Raw genomic sequence first — 17,840 nt, 5'->3', positions numbered from 1 at the left:
ACCCTGTGTCCTTACTGTATGAGGTCAGTGAAGTTAATGAAGCATGAAGTTAATAATCATGTCAATGAAGGTCACAGCACAAGACAGAATATGGACTACAGTTGTTTTTTTTTAAGGTGCTTAGTCCACAGAACTTTAATGACGTCTCATCCCAACATTCACGAAACTTCCACTCTACTTTCAGAAGCAGAGCAGCTCTTGGATCATTTCTGTTTGGTTCTCAGCAAAATAAAACCTCCCTGTCCTGGAAGAATCACTAAAATATTAATTGAGCAACAGGGTCCAATATATTCAGAATGTGTTATAGAGAAGACTTAATATTTATGATTTTTAAAGGCATAAAACTCCATTTTAGGAATGTATAGGCAACAAAGTAGGATACAAATTTCAGTTTATTGTATTATAAGAAAGGTATCCACTTCCCAAACTACCCTAACCAGCTTTTAAAGAAATTGGACTTAGAAAGGAAGTCAAGCCTTCCAATGTTTAAATCACAGATGCTGTGCTTGTACTCAGGCACTGAAGTGGAGAATATCCTGAGACACATCCAGAGTGAATTCCGCTGTTCTTCTGATCTTCAGCAACATCCTTTTGTGGGTGCAGAAATGAGAAAGAATTGCAGTTCAAAGAGCTATGAGTGAAACTTCATGTAGCTTCTTCAATCTTATTTCATTTTTTCTGTCTGTGGGGTCTTTTAAAGTAGCGGTCCCCAACCTTTCTTTGGTCAGAGACCGCCTCCGGGGCGAGGGGAGAGCCGACGGCCCGAGCACCGCACAGCAGCAGCGCGCAAATGCGCACACGCAGTTGCCGCGCATGCGCGTTTTCACCACCAGCGGGCACAAACGCGCATGCGCGGAAACTGAGCATGCACTTTTGCGTCGCTGGCGTGCTGGGCCTGCCTCTTCCCCGAGCTTCTCGCTGTGTGGGGGGGGGGGCAGGTGTGGCTGCCGGTGGCCTGGTACCGTGGCCTTCATGGACCGGGCCGCGGACCGGGGGTTGATGACCCCTGTTTTAAAGCATTAAAAGTTCATGACAGAGCAGTTCCTCAGTGGAACTGGCTTCCTCGGGAGGTGGGAAGTTTTCTTTCTTTGGAAGTTTTTAAGCAGAGGCTAGATAGCCATCTGACAGAAATGCTAATTCTATTAACTTAGGCAGATTGTAAGTGGGTGGACAAAAGTGATTGTGTGGATGCTTGGTTGTTGTGGCCATTTCCTGCATTCTGCAAGGGGTTGGACTAGATGACCCTGGAGATCCCTTCCAACTCTGTGATTCTATCTCCATTCTTAGCCCCATAATGTAGAGCAGACAATTCTGCATCAACCAAAAGAACTTTTAAGTTCACCATAACAGAGTCAGGATAGAAGTATAAGTTAGCTACAATAAGCAAGAGATTTATTTATTTGTTTGTTTATTTATTTATATACTAGTAATTAAGCCTACTGTAGCTGCAATACAGCGGGTGCTAGCTGTTTGTCCTGGCTCTCCCCCGCGCCGTGGCCTACCCGGGTGATCGTTGTCCGTGGTGGGGGCCGCGCTGGTGGTGGCGGTGGCGGGGTATCCTCCGTCTTTGGTGGGTGTGCCTCCAGTCGCGGTTTCCGCGGCGGTGGCGCCGCTGCTCTGTTGGGCAGGGGCTGTTGTGCTGTCGGGCAGCGGCCTGACGTGGCGAGAGGCCGCTGGGCAGGGAGCCCCCGGCAGCCATGCTCCCTTCGCGGGAATTGGCTAGGCCAATCGGCTAGGCTTTGCGCTTGCCGATTGGCCCAGCTGATGGTCTGTCCAGAGGAAGGGGCCAATCGCCACCCTTCCTCATCCCGGACAGAGCTCGCCCTAACTCCTCCCACAAAGCCCTTATGGCTTTATTTAGTCCGCGGCGCCCGTGGCGCCGCGGGCTGTGTTAAGATATATACCCCCCTCCCCGGAGGAGGATGGAGAGGCCTATCTGAACAGTAGAAAACTGAATGGCCAAACGTGAACGGCTGAAGCCTTGACCCCTGCTGGGCCTGGGGAAACCTCTGGGAGATTATCATCAGGCAACCCTAGCCAACTGTCACAACTATGTGCCTGGAGCAACAATGGCATGATTATTGGAGAGGTTAGCAGCAAAGAACCAGCCCTCAAAGCGGCCTTGGTGTTTTTTCGTTCTTGTTTGGAGAGGTTAGAAGCAAAGAACCAGCCCTCAAAGGCCTTGGTGTTTTTTCGCTCTTGTTTGCCTCTGAAAGAAGCTTTAAGGCTGCTAAGGCAGTAGAAGTTTTTAAACTGCCTTTTGCACAGTTAACAGCTGGAAGAAAGACCCAATAAATTAGGTTATCTCCCACTTTTGGGGGGCCCTACAAGATGGAACTGGAGCACACAGTGCTTTCTGAGTGGAGAAGATCCATATTCTACTGGCCCTTTAAGGGATCAGATTAATTTTCATAAACCCTGCCTTAGATCATGTAGGAGGCATAACCCCACCAAAACAGAAAGTTAAGATCTACGAAAAACTTTGTTTAAAAATAAATGCCATTACTATAAAAACACAAAACTAAATTATAATTAAGATTTTAATTTTCTATCACAGATATAGGAATATGTTTACATTTGCAAATCATAAAATATTTCTACATATTTGAATGAGCATGTTACATACCTGAGTCGTCTTGCCTGATCCAGTTTCCCCCACAATCAAGATAACCTTATTTTCTTTAATGATTTTAACAATTTCATCCTGCTTTTCATATACTGGCAGAGACTGTCGAAAGGAATCAAATTCTGATTCTCCCCTTTTAACTGGGATTTGAGGGATGCCGTTGTTAAGCCTGCCACTTGTTTTGCTCATTTCTCTATTTTCTAAAAAGGACAAAAGTAGTGACTGCATTAACTTAGATACTAATATGCTTCTGATTCTTTACTTCTATAAAACTGAATATCACTGACACACAGTTTGATCTAAAGCAGCTATAGCAGCAGAAAAACCAGTCTTTATGAAGAAACAGGGAAGCCTTTTTGTAAGCAGGGTTAGAATTAATCAAAAGTGATCAACCTCTAAAGCATCCCCCCCCAAAAAATGTAAGGGCTTAATCCACAAGTACCTATGCTAAACCTATAACCTTCTGTCACTGTATACAGCCATGCCACTGACTAAAATCCTATGCATCTTACTAACCACGCAACTTTAGCCAATTTTGGTCTGGAAAATGTTAGATCACTGGAGAAATATTTTAACAAATAAATACCACAAGGTTTTCATTTTGTTTTAAAACCTAAATTATGATTTGGCATATTTATTTTTATTCAGATGAACAGAGTATTCAGTTTGCAAGACTGCGGCTGTTACTCCTACATGAAAATATCATGTAACAATGAAAAGCCAGCAGGGTAGTGCCAAATATTCAGGGCTTTTCCAGCATCAAATAGGAATGCATGCACACCACAGGTACAGCAACCATCATATTTATACATATAAGCTATGTAACTACAACAGGGATGCAGTATAGACACTGGGCACAGCTTTCTAACTAGGGCGAAATTGAGAACAATGAAAGTTGCTCCGGGTCCCCATCAGAGAGAAAGGTAGAGTTAAAATTACGTAAATAAATAAACCAATAAATAAGTTGTACCAAACATCATTTTTATATGTAACATTCTTATCCATTAATTCACTAACAAGTTTATCAGAATATACATACCAGCTTCGACAGCAAATACGTTTCCTCTCTCCGTCTTTGGCAGAAGCTCTGTGCGCTCTTTATTGGTGACAGGAAATCGCTGTACAAGGCTTCTAATTGCATGTTTTGTGTTTGGGATCAAATTACATGTCATCATTGTATGTGCCAACTCAGAGCCATCTTTTTTCTTCACAGTTAGATATCTGTTTGCTCCTTTCCTGCAAAGTTCAGTCATTTTGTATTTGGCACAAGGAAAAAAATTATCAAACACTCTACTCTTCAACTGCCATAGGCTTGTAAGATGGAGCTCTTCCACTGGGCCTTTGGTTGAGGCCGGGTGGGATGAAGCTAAGGAAGATCTAGCCCCTCCTCTGAAATGCTGTATTGTCATCTCCCCAGATATACAGTTGAGGGTGAGGGGGGCGGGGACTGAACTGAGGGCAGGTTTGGGAAGGAGTAAAGGGGGTGGGGATGGGAGGGGGATTGTAACTGTTTTATTATTTTTATGTTGATTTTGTTGTGATCTTCCATGAGCCATCTAGGCTGAGAATGGTGGAATATAAATGTAATTTAATAATAATAAATAATAAATCCAGCAGCTATTTTTGCCCCTGACTTTAAAAGATGTTGTCAGTTATTGCTGCAATGGGTACGCACTCTAGTCAAAGGATGCGATCCAAGCTTGTAGCCACCTGTAAGTAATTGGTGTGAAATAGTAGCATATGTCATTCCTCAGGGCATAATCAATGTATTCCAGTACACTTCCATACGAGAAACGTTACTTCTGAGTCACACCTTACTCCCATTTATATTTGATGTTATTTAATATTCCAACTTACCCCTTGCTTTTAGAAATCAGACCAAGAGACTGACTTAATCGGTGAATAAAAGCTCTTTCAGTACTAGTTAAAGATGAAGGAAATTCCATTTCTAGAACAAGAGAACACAGTAAGAAACAATCAGTTACTACATTTTAGACTTCACCCTGCTTAAAGACAATGAATATATTTGAAAATCAGACAGCAAGATTTTTTGTCACCAAATTAGGACCACTTCATAAGTTACAACCCAATTGTTCAGTAAAGACTACTGAAAACTTGGTGGAATGATTCTCATGACTGGAATGTAATAGTGGATGGATAGGAACAGAAAAAACAGAATAGATCGAAGATGTGGAGGAGTGGCACTGTATGTGAGGAAAGGGCTTACCTGTCAGGAAATTCTAGTGAAGGAGAGCATATCTACAGTGGAGAGCATCTAGGTGAAAATAAGCAAGGGGAAAACAAATAGTGTGGTGGTTGGTATCTGCTACCGACCGCCTGACCAACGAGAGGATGTGGATGCTGCACTTTGTGAGCAGCTTGAGAAAATATCCAAGCGGCAGGACCTTGTCATCATGGGTGACTTCAATTTCCCAGGTGTGTGCTGGGAAACAAACTCTGCAAAGCATCCTCAGTCATGCAACTTTCTGACCTGCCTGGCTGACAATTTTATTTATCAAATGGTAGATGAACCCACAAGAGGTTCAGCCATACGGGACTTAATACTGACCAACAGGCAAGAGTTGGTGGATGAGGTGAAGGAGGTGGGGACCCTAGGCAGCAGTGACCATGTCTTCATAGAATTCCTTTTGAGATGCAGAGGCAAGGAAGCTTGTAGCCAGACACGGATGTTGGATTTTCGTAGGGCAAACTTTAATAAACTCTAATAAACTTCTGCATGTTTATTCACATTGTGGCAGAATGGACCTGCTCTAGCCTGCAGGCCTAATTCCACCCTACCCTCCAAGGTTTCCCCAGCACCTGGAGAAGCTTTCCTTTCTTGGTTGGGTAACTTGCCACCACCACAAGACCTTTGTAAGGAGCTGCCCACTGGAAGGGTCAGGACTCCCAGCTTCCCTTCCCTGATCTGAGGCCTTGCATCTGTGTCTCCCACTGCCCAGCATCTGGTCAGTATGGACAGTATGACACTGTACAGTACCACATGGACAGTATGACACTGAAGGAATAGCTGCTTGCCAACTTGCCTTGCTTTCCCCCAATGCTCCTTTAAAAATAGTGTGTCCAAGACAGTGGAGTTCTGTGGTACAGAGAATCACTACCAGTATCAAAAGTTATAAAATGTTTATTTAAAAGAAAATGTTCACAAAGATACTTTAGCACAGTACTGGACTGAACAAGGTATAATCTTATTTTTATATTCTGCCCTTCCCTGGCCAGTTCAGAGGGAATCACATCAAGTTTAAAACAATCAAAATACAAATAAATTACACATATGTGAAGGATTAATAAAAATTAGGTTCCTCTATCCCTCTTATTATACTCTTCCAGATCTCTGATCCCTGCTTGAGGAGGATGGACCCTGCTATTGTCTCTGACTTGACCCACTGGCATTTCTTAAGAGGTAGGTGAAGTAAGCCTAGAAAACTATTGACTGACTTCGTCCTCCCTGCCTATTCTTGGGGGTGGGGTGGGGATGGACTTTTAAAGCTCATTGAAGGTTTTGCTCCATTTCAAACCTCTAAAGAAAATATGTATTTCTTCACACTCGCTCACACACACACACACACACACGAAACAAGCATTTTTCTAAGAGTTAATATCCAAATCTGCTTGTTTTTCTCTTTCCTTTTGTATTACGTTATTTTCAATTGTAAGCTGCTTGAACGTAAACGGGAAACAGGTGTTGTGTATTGTGCTCTAATATGATCCATTCTGAATTATCACAATGCACTTTACATGGTCAGCACTTTGAAAACTGTTCGGGAACTCTATGTAGTCCAAAATTCATCAACCAAGCTACTGACAAGAGCTAAACAGAAGGATTTTATCACCACTATGCTGAGAGAGCTGCATTGGATGCCCATCTGTTGCCTGGATCAATTCAAAGTGGTGGCTCTAACCTTTTAAGCCCTTGAAGGCTTGGGATCAGAGTAGCTGAGGAACCACTTCCTCTAGTCTACCATTCAAGGTCCTCTTTCTGAGTCATGCTTTCTGCTCCCTCCTACAGAAGCAAGGCAGGAGGTGAAAAGAAAAAGTGCTTATTCAGTGTAATACAGAGCTTATCCTGTAAGACAGAGCTCTTCCACCACGTTTTTGGTTGAGGCCGGGTTCTTAAGATCACTGGGCCCCCTGATGGTTGTCTGTAGAGGGAAGAAGGGAATTTCACTATATTGATGTTCTATTGGGGTGTTAGTTTTAGGGGGGGGGTTATATTGGGAGTATGCCTTTTTTGTAACCCACCTTGAACTTTGGAGTAAAGCAGGCTATAAATTGAACAATCAATCAAGCAATAGCTAGCACCCTCACTTCTGGAATGTATTACTGTCCTTTAGCTGCTAGGTCAAATCAATTATTTTTATCCAAGCCTTTGACTGAGAGATCCCTTTTTCCCTCCCCCCACTTTTACAACCTGAGAACAGTTTTATCAATATTATTCACAGTCACTGAATGTTGTTCTATGCTGCTTTTATGGTTTTGAATATTACTGGCTTTACTACCAATTCATAAATTGTTTTATTATAATGTTTCTATTTTGTGAGCCACCTTCACAAGTTTCTGTAGAGATGGGGTATAATTTTATTTTATAAATCAATAAAATACATAGGCAGCTGTATTTGAAGTGAGTGGTTATAGTGCATGTCTCTGCACCTGAACCTTTATTAATCACGTAGATATTTATTTCTTGATTTATCCGTCGCCTCTCCCCGAAGACCCGGCGAGTTACAAGATATAAAAACCCCACTAAAAACATCCAATATAAAACATATAAAACACAGATGTAGATAAACTATTTTATACCTGACCTACATATACAGCAGGATGAATTGGGAGAGTTCTGAGGTGGTGGTACAATGAGCCACACCACTGCAGGTAGGGAGTTTCCATTGTAATGTTCCTCCATGCAAAAACTTTCAACATATTAAGATTCAGCCCATCAGAAAGACAGGTGCTCACACAATCTTTCCCCCATTTGCACGGGATTATGACCCATATAACTCCTCTCTCCTTGCCCCTGCCCTCTCCCTCTGCCACCTGTTCTACTGCTTATCTCGACAAAGGGGCACAACTCCCACCCCACCGAAGAACAATAAACAGGCTCGTCACTGCCTGCTTTAAAGAGCAAGCGCTCCCCCGCACCCCTCCCTCCTTTCCCGGGCAAAGGGCCCCTCACCGCGCTGGTCCCCGTATCGGAACCGCTCGAGGGCGATGTTGACGGCGATTTTCACTTCTTCGTCGATGCGAATATCTCTCAGCCCCTTGGCACGGCCACCGCCGGAGCAGGAGGACGCCGAGGCGGCGGCGGAGGGGCCCCCACCGGGCGGGCCGCAGCCCGGAGGCCGGGGAGACACGCTGCTCGGGCGGGACATGGCCGGCCGACACTGGCCTCGATTGCGCCCCGCAACTCCCGCCGCTGCAGAAGGCCGGAGAGGTCCGGCCAGCCAGAGGGAAAGCGAAAGGAGGAGGGGCGGCGTCTGAGGGACAGGAGGCGGGGCCTCAGCTGGGCCGCCGTGACGCCGCAGCCTGCCCGGCGGGAAACACGGCAGGGGGAGGGTGGCGACGCAGGCGGAGGGGCGGGGCTAGAGGGGAGCGGCTGAGCCCGGGCTCTGCGGGAGACGCCTGACGTCGCTTGTCCTTCCTGGGGCCGTCTGAGCTGTGAGGACAGAGACTGCAGAGCTCTCTCTAGATACCGGAGACTCCTGTTCCTGAAGCCTCCGGCGCTTCCTTTCCTTTAAGTTGTTTGCAGAGACGGGTTGCCAGGCTTGCTACATGCTCTCTTTCTTGCCTCTGATCTGTCTATACGTGTTTAGTGGCTGTAGGGACTGAGCACCTCCATGCATCTAATCGTGGCTTCTTCCCCAAGGACATCGCTAGATTCCCTCCCCGCCCCCTCGTAATTTAGGAAGATACAGTTTTGAAGGCTTAAACCAGGGGTAGTCAAACTGCGGCCCTCCAGATGTCCATGGACTACAATTCCCAGGAGCCCCCTGCCAGCGAATGCTGGCAGGGGGCTCCTGGGAATTGTAGTCCATGGACATCTGGAGGGCCGCAGTTTGACTACCCCTGGCTTAAACCTTAGGGAAGATCCGCAGGGGTGGGTTGAGGGGACTGAACATGTAAACTAGCTTGGGCCAGCCAGGCAATCTCAGCATAACCTTCCACAGGGTGTCATTGTGAAGATAAGGAACAAATAATAAATGCCAATCTACATGAATCCTCTAGTCCAGTGGTTCCCAGCCTTTCTATCACTGGGGACCAGTCAACGCTTGACAAATATACTGAGGCCCGGGGAGGGGGGTAGTCTTTTGCCAAGGGACATCACCACCCTCTGAGCCCCTGCTCCGCTTGCTTTCCTGCCGGTGCCCTGACTTCCCGCCACCCGCTGGGGGCGCTGCCAGCAGCAGCTGCGCAGCACCATGCTGAGGGGGAGCCCCAGCCATGGTGGCTGCTGGAGAGCACCAAAGATGAGCCAGCGGCAGAGTAGCAGGGCAGCCCCCGAGGCAGCAGCCAGGAAGGAGAAGGAGGAGGAGCCATGGACTGATCCATGGACTGGTACCAGTCCCCGAACCAGGGGTTGGGGACCACTGCTCTAGTCTTTTTCACTTAACTCCCCCAAATCCAGTATAAAAGCATATGCCAAGACTACAGACTAAAAGCTGGGGATCCAGTACATTGCAGTACAGCAATGGCATAAAACATGGATCTGACAAATGGATCCTCACGAATATTGATATGATTTTGACTCTGAAGCAAAATTAACACATTGTCATGTTGTAGATAATTTCTTAGTCTATGATCTGTTAAATGAACTAATTTGATTAGTAAGATCCATTAGTGAGAATCCCCCCTTCTGTGCCAGAGATACCAAAGTTTCAGGGGATCTCTAGCTGATTCTCCTCTACCTGCTCTCCAAGTTGATGAGGATTGGATTTACAGGATCTAAGTTACAGTGCCCAAAGGCTACCTGCAGACATCAGATAGGACTAGTAATTGGAAAGGTGAATTGACTTAAGTGTTGATTAATTGCTGTATAATTAAAGGTATTGGTTGAAGGAGAAGTTAGTGTCCCAATTTGACAGCAAAGAACCAACTGCTGGCATTGGAGATCTTTTTATTTTCTACATTGGATTTAAAGTTACTTAAAGTCCAGTTCCAAGTGTTTGTTTTCCCACAATCTCTAAATTAACAAGGTAAAGTAAATTTTGTCCCGTTGGAGTTAAAGCCTTCCTACTAAAGCAGCATTTCTTAAGTATTTACTTATGATTCTAGGACTTCATTAAAATTTGGTGGTGAGTCCTATTCTCTGTCCTGGTTTCAATATTAAATGAAGGTCAAAAACAGGCCAAAAGAAGTCTTCGAAACATCATAAGGTTTGGATAAGTTTTTAATTTGATTTCCATTCAATTGTTGTAATGGTGCAGATATCAATCTTTCTTTTGCATAAACAGGTTTTGCAGATTTTTTTTGGTATTTCAATAAAAATTCCACAAAATATGTAGCACAAAGGGACAAGAGGTGAGAAAAGATATAATTTCTCAAATTACTTCAGTTTTTAAAGTATTATTGGTTTCTAGCTGTGGGAATTCTTCAACAAGGAATTTGGAGCTTTGTGGTGGCGTGCATATAAAATACATTTGCCACAAGATGGTGCCATTCTCTTTCAGGTTGAAATAATTGCACCAGGATTTGAGAATATTTTCCCTTTAGTTTTAAGAACTTTGTCAATTTTTGTAAGACAATATGATTCAATATACATTTACTAAAAATAAATAACATGTATTTTACTACTGTTATTTTGGTGTGCGTAGGATTGCAGCAATTATGCAAGTCAACAGTTTTTTAAAATGTTTTTAGCCTGGTTTAAAGGGATTGCAGAAAAAATAGTGGAAAGTATCTGAGAGGTGGGGAAAGTTTTTTCCCACTTTCTTTTACAGACTCTTTTAACCGGGCTGATTAAAGGGGACTGAAGAATAAATCAAGGAAAATATCTGAGAGACAGAGAGACTGCTCCCTGCATCTTAGCTGTTTCTCACTGCTTCTTCTACAGTCCCACTAAAACATCTTGGTTTAATGAGGCTACAGAAGAAATCAGAGGAAAAAAAAACATTTGAAGGTGGGACCAATGTGCTCCCACCATTCAGCTATATTTTGTGGCTTTATCACTTCTGGTTTCTCTCCCCCCCCCCCCACATGCTGTTTTCTCCCCCTATCTTACGTGTATTGGATCTGAACAAAGTAGGGATCTTTTAAAAATCTTGGATCCAAATACTTTTCCAGTATTGGGACTAAAGATTTTTCAGAAATCCTGAAATTTCTGGGAGTCCAATAGTCTTTACCTGAAGAAGGGGAGAGGGAATGCAAACCCCTACTCATGATGAAGCAAGAAGATTTTATAGAGCCCATTTGAAGGCCTATGAATTGATAGCTAAGACAGTGAGGTGTTCCTACTTCTCAGCCTCTATTGCACCTGCTATGTCATGTGCGGCTCAATTTTGTAGTGTTATTAGGCAATTGACAGTCTCTGGTGGCTTGAAAAGTAGATACAAATTCAGCTATTAGCTGCAACACATTTGCAATGTTCTTTTCAGATGTCTAACTCCTTTGTCAAGCCTTGGTTGTCAGATTTGGAGTCAGCAGGAATAGGGCCCTGCACAACCAGGTCCCAGGGAGATATTGACAGAGTCCTATTGCTGTTTGGCCTCCTACCTGCTCCTTGGTTCTCTGTCCTTCCTAGTTGGTGAAAGCCTCCAGGAAAGCGATAGGAGGCACCTTGGGAGACATTATAAAACTCTCACACTCTCAGAGCTCTAGCTTCTTCAAGGAGGTAGTGGTGACACCCCTCCCTTAAATCCCTTTCAATCCACCTTTTGGCAGAGTTCAGGATCAAGACATCTCTGGTCATGCTGGTTATCTCTGTTTTTATCTCTCCACAGGTGGGATGGTGCTGTTGATCCTGTTAGATTTGTCATGCCTTTGACACAGTAGAATACTTAATCCTGTTAAAATGCCTAGTCCCCCTGAGGGTGAGGACTAAGGCCTTGAGCTGGTTCTCCTCTTTCCTCCAGGATCAGTCCCAGAGAGTAATTGTGGATAGAGGCCATCACCGTGGGTTGTAACTTGGGGAGTTTCTCAGGGGTCTATTCTCTTCCAAATGTTATTTAACATCTATATGCCTGCCCCTGGTGGAGATTGTCAGGAAGTTTGAAGGAAGGTGTCCTCAGTATGCAGATAACACCCAGTTCTACCTCTTATTGGAAGAGCACTCAGATGCAGTAGAGAATGGGTTAGGTGATAATTGCTTGAAGCAACAGAGCCACCTCATAGTGGCTAAGAGCAGCAGCCTCTAATCTGGAGAGTCAGGTTTGATTCCCCACTCCTCCACATACAGCCAGCTCGGTGACCTTGGGCTAGTCACAGTCCTGTTCTCACACAGCAGTTCTGTCAAAGGTCTCTCAGCCCCACCTACCTCATAGGATGTCTGTTGTGGGGAGAGAGAGGGAAGGCAATCATAAGTCACTTTAAGACTCCTTCTGGTAGTGAAAAGTGGGAAATAAAAACCCACTCTTTTTCTTCTAAGTCCACCCACGACAGTGATAATGTGCCTGAACTAGTGGGGTGGCCACTTTTACTGACCCTTAACGGGATCCAACTTTCTCTGGTCAATTCTGTCAGAAGTCTCAGGGGATGACTCAATTCATTTTTTTGTCCATGATGACGAAGACTGCATTTTACCAATTGGTCCCCTATGTGTTTGGGGTAGACTTTGCCATGGTAATTCATACAACAGTCATGTTGACACTGAGCTACTATAACATGTTGTTTGAAGATATTTTAGAAACTGTAGGTGGTCCAGAATGCAACTCCCAGATTGCTGACAGGAACATCCTGTGTTAACTGCACTGGCTCACAATTAGTTACCAGTGGCAATTTAAACATTGGTACTTTTATGCTCCAAACAGCCTGGGACTGTTGAGACCACCTCTCCTGGCATGATCCTCCCCATCTTCTCCAAAGATCATCTAGCAATTTATCAAAGGTATCAACAATAGTGGGGGCCTTCTCAGTGGTGTTCCCTGTCCTGTGGAACGAGCCTGAAGAGGCATGTGCCTTGCAGGACCTCCCTAAGTTCTGCAAGGCATGCAAGGCTGCTCTTCTTCAGGGGTCCTCTGGGTGACTTGGATTTGCCAGGTAGCTGGTGAACTACACTCCAGCTGTATCTCTAGAACCCATGCATCCTACCTGCTTGTTAATTATTTTAACTGTGAGAGATTGTTAATTGTTTTATATTTTGAAACTTTGTTTATTGTATTTTCTGTATTGTTTTATCAAGTGTATTTTGTATGTTTATCTGCCTTGAGCCCCATTCAGGGATGGGAGCAGGATATAAATTTGATAAATAAATATGGTAAATATGGTAAATATGTAAACACCGTCACAGTGATTTTACATTTGGCTCTTTAGGCATTTTGCTGACCCTTGGATAAATCTCCAAATAGAATACTTCCCTAGAGGCTGAGAAAAATTTACATGTAGGGGACAAGATGCAACTTTTCTTCTTTTACAAATAAATTAACAAAAGAAACAACTACAATATGGGCACTTATCTGCTCTTTTGAAACAAGTCTCTGCGATTTATTTCCTAAGAAATTCCAAACACTAATTTTGTTTCCTTAATGCTTTATCACATTGTGTTAACTGTAAGGGTTCATTGCTAAATGTGCTTTGACTGGTACTTTAAAAGTTTTTATAGGTAAGGGAATTACTAACTAGCGTCAGTACCTGTGAAGCCTCCTTTGATGACCAAATAAGTAACCTATAAACAAGTAACCCATAAACTTCAACTCCATAAAAAACAATCCTTGTCTTTGAAAGACATGAAAAGCCTTTGATCTCTTTGACAATTCGGAAAATTAAGTTGTTCAAGTTTGCACGTTGTGCTTGAAAAGGAAATATGTTAATTGTGCACCTTCTCTAGCTGCTTTCATTTCTTATCACAATTAAATAAAATAACATTTTTATATATTTCTGGCATTTTGAAAGCCGGCAGGAAGAAAATTGATTTATTTGAAATATGGTGTTGGAGGCCCAAGAAGCAGTCACACACCTTGTTGGTGGCAAGATGATTGCTGCAGATAACCAACTCTTCTCCCTCATGGAAGACATAGCCTTTTGCTGGCTGCAGTGGTGATGGTCAAGGCTCAGCTCTCCAGACTGCCAGGCAGAGTCGTGCACTTCACGGCAGACCTCTGGAGCAGCCAGCAAGCCTCAGGAAGGGACAATCCTGTCACCAGGCTACCAAGTGGTTGTGCTCCAGGTGCAGGGGATAGATACAGACCATATGATGCAAAACATTGTTGCCATGATACAGAGTAACCTGATGGAATGGGTGAGCAGCAGCAACAACATTCATGGCTACATGGTCACAAATGCCAGCATCAACATGCTGACACTGGTGAAGGCTTTCTAACTCAAGGGCATTGTCTGCCTGGAGTACGTACTTCACCTGATAGTGAGGGATTCTCTGGAGATGGATACTGTTAAGGCCACCTGGGATGCTTCTCCCCTCAAGATGTGGTCCTTGCTTGAGACCTGGCCACCCACTTCCCAGGCAGCACTAAGTCTTCCAATCTGCTGCGCAAGAAGTAGGGGAAGGGGAATAAGGAACTCCATCTATGCCATGATTGCACATTCGGTGGCTCAGAAAAGGAGTTCAACATCAGCTCTGGCAACTGGCTGTCCCTCTCCCAAATGGTGCATGTCTTCAAGCCATTCGAAGACACTGACATGCCCTGCGCCCATATAGCCAGCCAGGGGGCAAGTCAGTAAAATATGATAAAGTTTATTATCTGTGACTGAAGGCCATTACAAGGCCATATAACATAACTAAAAATATCAGTATTAAAACAAACTACGAAGTACTAATCAAAATATTGCCCTTTTTGGATGTGACCCCAGTCTATTTTTTGGCTGCTAAAGCAGAGTGACACTCTATGGCCCATTATGCACGGAGTGGAAGGTCCGCATTCGGGGTGGAATGGCGGCAGCTAAAATCACCAATTATGCACGCTGCAGGCGGCAACTGGGCGCAGAGTCAACATATGCTGCCGAAAAAAACGCATTAGCGAGATCCGGAAGAAAGTGGAGCTTCCCAGGACCAGGGCGCAACCAGAAGTGGCTCCGGAGTAGCTGCGTGCATAATTGGATACTCTGGGTTTTGCCGCTGTTGCGTCCTGTCCCGTGCATAAGCAGTTTGCTTCGCTTCTTCCTCCTCCGCGTTCTCCATGCCGCCGTTTCAGTGGCTGTGCATAATAGGCCTATAGGAGACACGTGAATCTATATCTGAGAAAAGTTAAAGCAGCTTCTCTGAGTCTAAAGAGAAATTTGTTTCTGGGCTCTATATAAAGAGGACAGGTAAAATATAGTGCAATAAATCTTCTGAAACTGAATCTCTGCAAATACAAAGACATGAAGCCAGTGATAATTGGAAGCAATGTTGGTATAGGGAGCTGTTGGCATAGTTTGAAATTGATCTGAGGGCTGTTCTGAGGGCTATTCGGTTCTGAGATTAACCAGGCAGGAGGTTCTAACATGGTCCCTTTTAATCGTTTTGAACCATGGGGAGAATTCAGACTGGGAAATTGACTGCCTGTCTGTTGCAGCATCACACTTAAACACCCTGTCACAAGTATTGGAACCAGCCATGGGGACATCCTGGATGCTCATCTGCCATGAAGTAGCAGTGGAGGATGTTATTTTTACAGTCTATTTGGGCAGCAGCATTTTGCAACATCACTTTATAACATTGCCTGCAAAGTAGATTGATGTTGTCATTGCATTGCTTCCTCCAAAATCTTATCAAGGCCATATGTACACATGCCCTAATTGAGGACAAGCTGAAGGGACACCTCTAGGTACAACTAGGATTCTGTTTAAAAAACAGGGGTATGTTCCAGTTTTGTAATCAGACAATCATTCCATCCCCCAGACGTCTACACCATATAGGAGTTGATGGACAGCCTTGCTATGATATAATTACAGAGCTGGATCAATTAGAAAATCTCCTTTTTGTGTAATAAAATACCAGAATACCACCCATTAATCTTAAAACTAAGTTAACTCTTCAGGACAGTTTCTCTGAAGGTTACCCATAGATTCAACACACATACTTCCAATTAAAGGGCTAGACTAGATGCCAGGCTCTGCACTGGAGCCAGGCCCCAAGAGGACAGATTATTTCCATTAGAATCATAGAATAATAGAGTTGGAAGGGACCTCATGGGTCATCTAGTCCAACCCCCTGCACTATGCAGGACACTCTCAACCCGATTGCTCATCTACTGTAACCGGCCTTCACAGAATCAGCCTTTCCTTGTTAGGGAGGTTGTAGGTAAGCATCACCATCAGGTTGATTCCTCTCTGCAAGCAAGGGATGTCCATGTAGGCCTGAATCTGTAAATATCCCCACCCAGATAAAAGGCTGCACTGCTGTCCTGAATGCAGAGCTCATGCAATGGAAACGTGAGTGCAGAGGCTACAGGCCAACAGACATGGCCAGAGGGAACAGTGAGTGGAAGACACTGGGGAGGGGGAGGAAAAAGTGAATTTAAAGACATTCAACCATTAAAAAAGAAGGAGTGGAAATACAGTGGTTATAGTTTAACCAACTGCTTTCTAGATTTAATTCAGAATTTACTAGGTGGGTGGAGATGGGCGCTCCACTCCTGGAATTTGAGAATATTTTAGTTCAAGCCAAACCACACTTACAAGGTCAAATATACAAACTGTTATTAAAACATGAAACTGAATCAGAACAGGTTAAGGTGTGTATAGTTAAATGGATGCAGAATATTGGAACTAACCTTACAATGGAAACATGGGAACATATCTGGGTTAAAGTACCTAAACTAACAGTCAAATATTAATAGAAAACTGGTATAAGATGTTTTATAGATGGTATGTTACACCCAAAGTAATCGTAAAGAGGGCTAAGGGCTACAATAATATGTGCTGGAATTGTCATGAAAAAGTGGGATCTTTTTCCCATATGTGGTGGAGATGCGGGAAAGTGAACAGATTTTGGCCAAAAGTACATGCTGTTTTAGAAGAGATGTTTAATGTTAAGTATCCTATGAGAGCTGAATATATGTTATTAAGTTTGTATCCAGATCTACTCCCCGCCCATGCTAGACATTTTTTCTTTCATGCTACGATGGCGGCAAGACTAGTTTTGGCTAAGAGGTGGAAATCTCCGGAGATAACAACTATTGAACTATGGTTGGATAAACTTGCTGACTTAGCGAAAAAGGCGAAACTAACGTCTATAGCGGGGGTAGTCAAACTGCAGCCCTCCAGATGTCCATGGACTACAATTCCCATGAGCCCCTACCAGCGAATGCTGGCAGCAAACAAAAAGCCAATGGAAGAATTTCAGGAGCAGTGGAGCTTCTACCTGGATTATCTCACCAAATGAAGTTCTAAGCAGGTTACAGGGATTGTGGGAGGACAAGGGATGGGGATATATTGTAATCAATACCTATTTTTTTTCTTTTCTGTATACTTTTATAAAATAAAAAAGATTTACTATAAAAAATGTGAGCTCTTAGCCAAGATACTCAGTAGCTGAGCCTCCACCACTTGCCATCAGCAAAGAGCCCTGAGTCTGCCTGATATCCAATTCCCAGCAGGGGAGAAGTATTCCCAATCAGGAAAGTATAAAATGTGGTCCTTCAGCCAAGACACCCAGTAGCTAAGCCCCACAGCTTGGCATGAGCAGAGAGATGGTGTGGCTCAGAGTCCTAGCACCCAAAATCCTGTGAAGGAGAGGTATTCCCAAATAGGAGGATATAACTGGAGAGTGGTCCTCTCCCCAATTCTATCCAATATCTTTACATGCCCTCTCATTCAGCTGGTATGGACATTTGGATTGGGATCCAATTAATATGCCAATGACACGCAGCTCTTCCTCCTGATGGATAGCTGCCCTAATTCACCCCCAGACTCGTTAGCCAAATGTCTGGTAGTAGTGACAGGCTGGCTTAAGCAAAGCTGTCTGAAACTCAATCCTTCGAAGACAGAGGTCCTATGGTTCTGTAGGAAGAATCCTGGCAAGAAAGCATAACTGCCCTGCCTGGGTGGAGTACAACTGTCAGTGGCACACTCAGCCAGGAACCTGGGTGTGACCTTTGACACCTCCCTC

The 17,840-nt window shown here is 44.1% G+C and overlaps 1 protein-coding gene across 1 annotated transcript in view; it reads right to left on the bottom strand.

Moving 5' to 3' along the window:
* Window positions 1-8,155, bottom strand: part of YTHDC2 (YTH N6-methyladenosine RNA binding protein C2) — a 37,154-nt gene extending 28,999 nt beyond the window's left edge. Inside the window, exons 1-4 of the mRNA XM_077347796.1 lie at window positions 7,818-8,155; window positions 4,484-4,574; window positions 3,666-3,862; window positions 2,627-2,826 (exon numbers count right to left, since the gene is read on the bottom strand). Coding sequence (XP_077203911.1) covers window positions 2,627-2,826; window positions 3,666-3,862; window positions 4,484-4,574; window positions 7,818-8,013 — 684 coding nt within the window. The 5' untranslated portion in view covers window positions 8,014-8,155. The remainder of the gene's footprint in view (window positions 1-2,626; window positions 2,827-3,665; window positions 3,863-4,483; window positions 4,575-7,817) is intronic.
* Between the last annotated feature and the right edge of the window lie 9,685 nt (window positions 8,156-17,840).

The sequence above is a fragment of the Paroedura picta genome, chromosome 7 (genome assembly GCF_049243985.1).
Source record: "Paroedura picta isolate Pp20150507F chromosome 7, Ppicta_v3.0, whole genome shotgun sequence".
Classification (NCBI taxonomy): domain Eukaryota; kingdom Metazoa; phylum Chordata; class Lepidosauria; order Squamata; family Gekkonidae; genus Paroedura; species Paroedura picta.
Note: the sequence above shows the minus strand (reverse complement) of the source record. Positions and strands in the feature narration are given on the sequence as shown.